Source organism: Prosopis cineraria, unplaced genomic scaffold, assembly GCF_029017545.1.
Source record: "Prosopis cineraria cultivar Desert tree isolate PC_DT_omini unplaced genomic scaffold, ASM2901754v1 PC49, whole genome shotgun sequence".
Taxonomy (NCBI): Eukaryota; Viridiplantae; Streptophyta; class Magnoliopsida; order Fabales; family Fabaceae; genus Prosopis; species Prosopis cineraria.
In genome coordinates, this window is record NW_026555379.1 from 27,786 (window position 1) to 35,071 (window position 7,286).

A 7,286-nucleotide genomic window follows, 5' to 3' on the forward strand; every position below is an offset into this window, starting at 1 on the left:
CTTAAATGAAAAAATTTAAATATTTAAAAAGTATTATTTAACATGATAAGGAAATTGATGTGAAGTTACATCTAAGCTACAAGTTAAATGATTTAATTAAAAAAAAGACTAAAAAAATTATTTACAATTAAAAGATATCTAATACACTTAAAGAAAAATTTTATTAAACTACTATAAAATTGATTATATTATATAGTAATGAATGTAACCATATAAATCCTTACAAGGAAAGCAAGGACATAAAGTCAAAGCAATTTAGATGAGAATATTAAGAATGTATGGGCAAACACGAATAAAATCTAAAATGAACATAAAATATAAAAATAAAAGTGTGACATCTATCCAGAATAAAATAATATAAAATAATTTAAAATGATTTGAATATATAAAAAGAAGGTTGTGAGAAGCATCAGTAATGAAAATGAAACTAACAACCTTAAACCCTATAAAAAGAAGTAAAAAAAGGGTAAAAATAACACTTCTAAAAATTGTTGAACTAAATCTCTCAATTAACAATGTTCTTAAGAGCTTAGTGAATAATAAAACATAATGATATTATACAGTACATATAACCAACACTATATAGTGAAATAAAACTTGTCTTGTATAGCCATCCATCCATTTATTATTAATTTATCTTCCCTCCAACCAAACCAAACAAGGGAGTATTAAATTTAAAATACCTCCCCTCCCCCCCCCCCCCCAATGAACCAAATTGTCCGGAAGGGTTCACAATGCTATATTCATATTTTATTTCTAAATTTGACAATATATAACACAAGATCATTGAATAAGCTACTAAACTAACAAAAATATCTCAGCAGGTGAATGGCTCAGGATCTTTTCTTGTTTTGTATAAATGTCATCAGTTATTACACACTTGAAAATTAAAAATGAATGCTAAGATCTGCTCTCCGATTTCCTTCTACTGGATCTCTTCCCCTCTGCCTCTCGCCGTTTTTGCTGCCTGTTCAACAAAAGAACCGACTTCATTGTATTAAACATAAATAAATAATTCTATTAGCAAAATATCAACTATCAGAAAACAATCTTGCGACAGGATATTTCAGCTGTTTGACAGTCAAACTTGCACAGTAATATATGACCCCAGAAAAGCAAGCAGCTTTTGTACATTTTTCATACAAACAGTTGCCATCTTCCTTCTTAAAAGCAGATTGACATCTGTGATTTAGCGATTGTACAACTAAACCGCTATAAGAATACGTTTAACCCATCTAAAAAATCATGAATAATTATTGCAAATTGCATCTGCAGGCATAATCACTACTTCAATGTACCATATTCAAACCTGAACTAGTCTTGAGACCAAGTATATAGTTATAAACAGCCTCAAATATAATATCAGTAAGAACCCCTCTAGTCACTCAAAAGTTAAAACTACATGCCCTAGCTATAACAGCATTGGTAGGACAATAAATGATTAAACTAAGTAATCCACAGTCAATCATAAGACGCTCTAACAGGGCAGAAAACTACAGAAGAGAAAAAATAGCAATAGAACAATTTTGCTCCAAATAAGGAGACATGCCCATATTGAAAACAATCTGATAAAGAACGCATAATTTATTCCTGCATCTATATCACTGGCCCCTTTCTCCTATGCAAGACCATTCAAAACGCTTCGCCACAATTTCAAATGCTTTGAAAGTTTTAAGAGCTCATAAAGGTCTGAATTACACGAATGGAAATGAAGGTTGATATTTACTTTCAAATGAAACTCCAGTTCTAATCTATTTCATGCTTTCATTTGTAACTTGTTATACGCATCTTTATTTTACACCTGAAATGCTCATCTAGAACTTTTTTCTATGTTACTTACGTTTTTAGTTGATGCTTACATATATACCCTCATATATCCTAAAATTTAGGAAATTATTTCTTGTAGTGTTGAATCAGATAACACATACTCAGTCCAAACTTCTTAGAGAAGTAGTCAATCATATGTTTGACATGTCAAGATATGAATAAAAGGAACACACCACACGGCCAAACCAATTACAGAAGAAGAAACGGTAGATGTCTAGGCCAAATGGGAAAATGAAGGTGAAAAAGCAATATTCAAGTCTCTACATGTCACACCAACAACTTTTAGAGTTTTCTTTCAACGGCTGAGAGATGGGCAAATAGATTGTAAAATTAATGAGACTCAAAACACAGCAGAAAGCACAAACAAAATAAACTTACGCATATAGCATGTATCCACCACCAGCACTTGCAGCAGAAAAAATTGCTGTATGAGCCCCGACACTAGATACAGAATCCTGCCCCACAGAGGGCAGAGGATTTTTTTGATCACCATCCACCTGAAACAAAGTAATTCACTAAAATCTTGTAAGCACAGTGAAGCATGTCACAGGAGCTGCAAATGCATATGCTTAGATGAATACCTTATCCCACTTTGATTTTTTATTCTGTCTTCCATCTCGATTGATAGCATCACCTGTAGGAGGCACCAAATGCGAAGCACTAGCAGTCACAGCAGATGAAGCTGCAGAAGAGGAGTCGTCAATATAACACACCATAATGAAATCATCATACATCTTAAAGAAAGGAGAACATTGAAAAACAGCTTCATCACAGGTGGCTTCTGAACCTGGAACAGGTAGGTTGATCCTGGGAACGCCTGCTACTGTTACACCCTGCGTTCCACCAGAAATAAATTCAACCTTTTGTGCTTTTTTCTTCTCCTGTTCTCTCCTCTCACTTTCACACCTCATATGAGCCTCTGTATTGTATAAGATAAAAGGCATGGAAAATGGAGTAATATTAGGGGAAATGTTGAAAAGAACTCCAAAAACAGTGATAGCTTCAAGGTAGAGTAACAAATGCAGTCCCACACTCCTAGATCAGTTAGCCAAGCATCTTTGCCAAAATGATAATAACATCAAAATTCTGGAAGGAAGAAGAAAATCACAAGCCTAAAATAGATTATCAATATAATAATCGAATATAGAAAAGAAATGAGGCTGAAATACCACATGCCTCAAACACACTGTCACCATGTTTTACATAAACGGTCTACAATAACCTCATAGACATAGCCGAACATGACAAAATAAATATACAACATACACATTAACAAAAACAAATAATGCAAGTACAGTGGCATATTAGATGAAATTAGCAGCACATATGAGCTGAAAAAAAGCAAGTGCATGGAGAACCACAACAAAATAGATGCAAAGATAAAAATGATTAGGACCTATTCCATCATAGAAGTCACTGGGGTCATATCCATGAGGGTCAAAAACATCTTTACCGAAGCACGATCCTATTTGATCAATACCCTGATACCTCACTGCATGCAGCAAGAAGTCAGGGTTCCGATAGTCCTTCCTGTTGCGAACTTCTGCATTAAAACTTTTCCCAGCCTTCTTATAATGAAGAAATTTATTTATTTTCCTCTGCAATAACATTAGCTGAAAGTCAAGAATAATAAGAGAAAAATGTCTCATGGCTAAATGCATGGTATTCTTTCTTCCCAACACTTAGTTGGGAAGTTACTGGCTACCAAATGCAAATGAGAAAGCTAAAACATGCAAAATGTTTTTACAGGGGAAAGCCTAGTTTAACGTCTTATTACTGTGTTAAACATTAACCCATTCTACAGACAGAAATCATGGACTCTATCCCTATCTCCATGTGTGCGCACAAATTTCCAAATAGAAAAGCAATAATACATATCTATACCTCATTCATAAATACAGCATGAGTTTAACATATGCTTCTACTATTGTTATAATATACGTTAATCAATTACCAGCACTCCCTTTTCACAACTGATACCATGGGCACCTACACTCTTAGCAGACTTATTCTAGATGGTCAAAATGAACGAAATAAAGAAGCCAAAATGACAACTTAATATCACTATAGCACTTTCAAATTCAGTGAGCTAGATAATGATATCCTTATTCTATAATTTAGGAGAAGCTAAGATGCCAAAACCAAAAGATGCTAATGCCAGTTATTACTGAATCAAATGTGCTTTTATTTTCTTTTCTCTTTTTTCATTTTGGGTGGGTGTTGTTGTTAACTAACAATTGCTTATGATCATATTCAGGCAACTTGGATTATTAAAAAAAAAAAAGTACAAAAATCTAAATGGTGTGCTTGAACAAATCGAAGGAGAAAAAGAAAACTGGACAAGCACGCAAAAACGGGAGAAAAGGACCAGAATTTGTTCGTCATACATGCAAGCATTTTACAAGGCATCCGAAGAGTACTCAATAAGTGCTTCATTGTCAATTAAAACAAAATTATTTTTAAAAAATAACAAAAGAACTTACTTGTAACTCCTCAGAGCACTTGATTTTCAAGGGTGGAGGCAGAAATTTATCCAATGGATCAACAAATTTTTGCTCTTCTTGCATGGCTCCTCCATGTTCTGAACTATCTGATCCAACCATAGCATCATGGTTCATGGTATCGGATTTCAATAGCTCAGAAAACTGAGGGCTGCTAGCATCATTGTCAGGTGTCAAAATTGCTGTTCTACCAAGTGAATCACCTACGAGAAAACATTCTATAAAACATGAACAATAGTGCATTTCTTAGGAACCAAATAAGGCCAGGGAGGACAATAGTGCATTTCTTAAATAAATATACATAAATGTGTGGTCATGCATTCTACTGACTCAGCTATCAGACGTGATAAGTTTGCGTGAATATAAGAACTTGACCTTCACTTAAGACTGAAAAATACATCATAGATAATTTAATACATTTTAATTCAGAATCACTTTTACAACTGTTCAACAGTTTAATAGTAAAACAATAGTTCATATTCACTTATTATCTGATACATAAATGAGAAGACTTGGGTCCCATTATTCCATAGGGAATTATTGTAACCATTAAATTCTAAATTCAACACGTTATATTTGACCACTAAGCTTAGTCAAAAGAATAAAGGGTATTATGAGATGATGCTCGACAGATAAGCAGAATGAAGTGAGAGGGACGAACATTAATCAAAAGTTGCCGTGAAATAGCTCCATGATCAACAAAAATCCTGCTTACCATTTGCTGTTTGACAGTCGTCCCCAAGTGTAACTTGGCCACTACCATCAAACTCTCCTTCCTGTGATGAAACCAATTAAAATTATAATTATTAATATTCGAAGTAGAACAAAAATACCAAGCTAACCAGAACAAGCAGCTACCCCTTCACCATTAAACCACTTCTCTGATAGGCAGATGTAGGAGTTTGCTATAATGCCTACTGAAGCCTAACGTCATACGAATTTTCATCAAATGATTGATCATGTTCCAGTTTCTTCAAGGTTCCGCCGATCATTTTCGCATAAATAAAAGGGAGAGAGATAATATAATGAACTCTATCGCTTTCATTGTATCTTTAGCCCTAAGCAGCCAATAGTGAAGCTTTATGAAAATATCCGGCCTAGAAATCGGAAGGAGTTTGAGCAGGACAAGAGTACTAGGAAGAAGTACCTCGGGCTCAGGTGACATTGCCACTTCATCGTGACCATAGTCCACTATCGTAAGGGCCCCTCTCCTACTCCTTCCGGCATCGGACGTTACCGCCCGCCGCTCCTGCGGCGAAACCGGTGCATTAGCAGAAGGCTGTTGCGGCGTTGAACTCCGAAAGTTAGTCTTCTCCGGTGTCATCCCATCGTCGGTAAGTGGCGGAGTATCGAGTGCAGCAGAATCAGAGACGACCATTCTATCAGTTGCAGGCACAAAATCATCCTCAACAGCACGAGCATCTCTATCATCAACCTGTCGCTCTCCCTCCTGTCCAGGAGCAGCCAAATTTTCCTCCACGTCCTCCATTTCGTCGTCTTCCTCGTCGTTGTACATGGATAACAAAGCAATCCCTTCAGATTGCTTCTTCTTGGACGCCATTGCAAGCTAGGGTTACAGTGTCCAACTGAAGGCGTGCAAATACAGTTTGCGAGAAAGAGGGAAAAATTGTCGGGGGCTAAGGGTGTTAAAGGATGGAAACTAAGTTGTGAAGCTAAACGGAAAAATATAGGAAACGGAATTTTGTCAAGATTGAAAAGGAATATGAGAGCCAGCGATCGGGGGTGCGGGAAGCCGCGAACAGAACCAGGAAGAGGGAAGATGAACGAAAGGTCAATCGGTGGGCTCCCGTAGGTAAAAAAACCACACTTGGTTTGGTTCCCTGATTTTTTTTTGCACTCGTTTGTTTCTTGGGCCCAAATAAACTCATGGGTTTTGAAGGGCTGAAAGCCCAATTGGATTAAAGGCCGCAAGTGAACTGGCAAGAACTTCTTTGTCGGTAGGTGGCTGGGACTCCTCATGAGTTCAAGTGACGCAGTGAGGCTCAACTGATCGACTTTAAATAGATTTTAAGGGAAGAATCAAAACATTCAATTCATTGTCACAATAAATTTCGATCATTTGAATTTTAATGCACATCCCATAAACTTTTTTTATCATCAGTTGCAGTAGTAGTAGTGTTTTATACAAACTATTCCAAACAATCATTGTGTTCGAAGTGCTAAATCTCTGTAGCAGTATCTTTTAACAAATTTTAAATATACTTGGAGCATTGAAACGTGATTTTTGTGTTCAAAGCGTGGTGCTCAGCCTTTTTAGTGAGTTCCAATTTTTTTTCCCCCAGAAAACACACTTCATATTACTAAAAAACAAATTACACACAACAAAAGTAAAGACCCAACAAACAAGTATAACCTACCCTAACAAATCCTAAGACACTAAAACAGAAGGAAATCAACAGAACCAAACAAGTAAAAGCCATCTCCTTGCAAACCAAAAGCAAGCTAAGATGCAGAAGTCAATTCCATGATATGCAAAATCATGGTAATAGCTGAACGAGCCCACACTCTTGTATGCCAAGGCTGCAAAAACAATAGGAACTCCAATAACCCCTCTTGAAGCAAGAGGGAAAACAAAAGGTTGAGAGCCAAAATCAACTTTCAAGTCAACTAGGATTACCATAGGATTGAGCCAAAAGCATCCATAGTAGTACCAAATAATCCACAAAAACAAGCCACAAGTAATGTTGTCCAGCAAATCGTACAAACCAAAATCACACATATCAATAACAACGGCAAGAGACGTAACCAACACAATCAAAGAAAAACTCATAAGGACATCTTGTTGTTAACATAATAAAAGCCAAAATCTAAAGCTCTAAGACCCAGGTAACCAGCTGAAAGGGTGGTAATCTTAAGGTTTTCTCTACAATAGAGCCTAACCCCTTTGATGCAATTGTTGCTTCTACACTTGTAGCTTTAAAACACTCCATTGAACCA

General features: G+C 36.1%; 1 protein-coding gene across 3 annotated transcripts; it reads right to left on the reverse strand.

Moving 5' to 3' along the window:
- Window positions 1–726: 726 nt before the first annotated feature.
- LOC129295108 (uncharacterized) lies at window positions 727–6,116 on the reverse strand. 3 transcript variants are annotated; one of them, XM_054933585.1, is made up of 8 exons: window positions 5,476–6,115; window positions 5,044–5,104; window positions 4,311–4,531; window positions 3,281–3,425; window positions 2,615–2,746; window positions 2,409–2,509; window positions 2,206–2,324; window positions 727–967 (listed from the first exon to the last, which is right to left on the reverse strand). In XM_054933585.1, the coding sequence occupies exons 1-8, from the start codon at window positions 5,887–5,889 to the stop codon at window positions 901–903; spliced, it is 1,260 nt and encodes a 419-aa protein (XP_054789560.1). In that variant the 5' UTR covers window positions 5,890–6,115; the 3' UTR covers window positions 727–900. The 3 variants fall into 3 exon arrangements, 2 of the variants coding, with proteins under 2 accessions (XP_054789560.1, XP_054789559.1); XM_054933584.1 differs by having other exon boundaries at window positions 3,224–3,425; XR_008589516.1 differs by having other exon boundaries at window positions 937–967; window positions 2,206–2,342; window positions 3,224–3,425; window positions 5,476–6,116.
- Window positions 6,117–7,286: the final 1,170 nt, after the last annotated feature.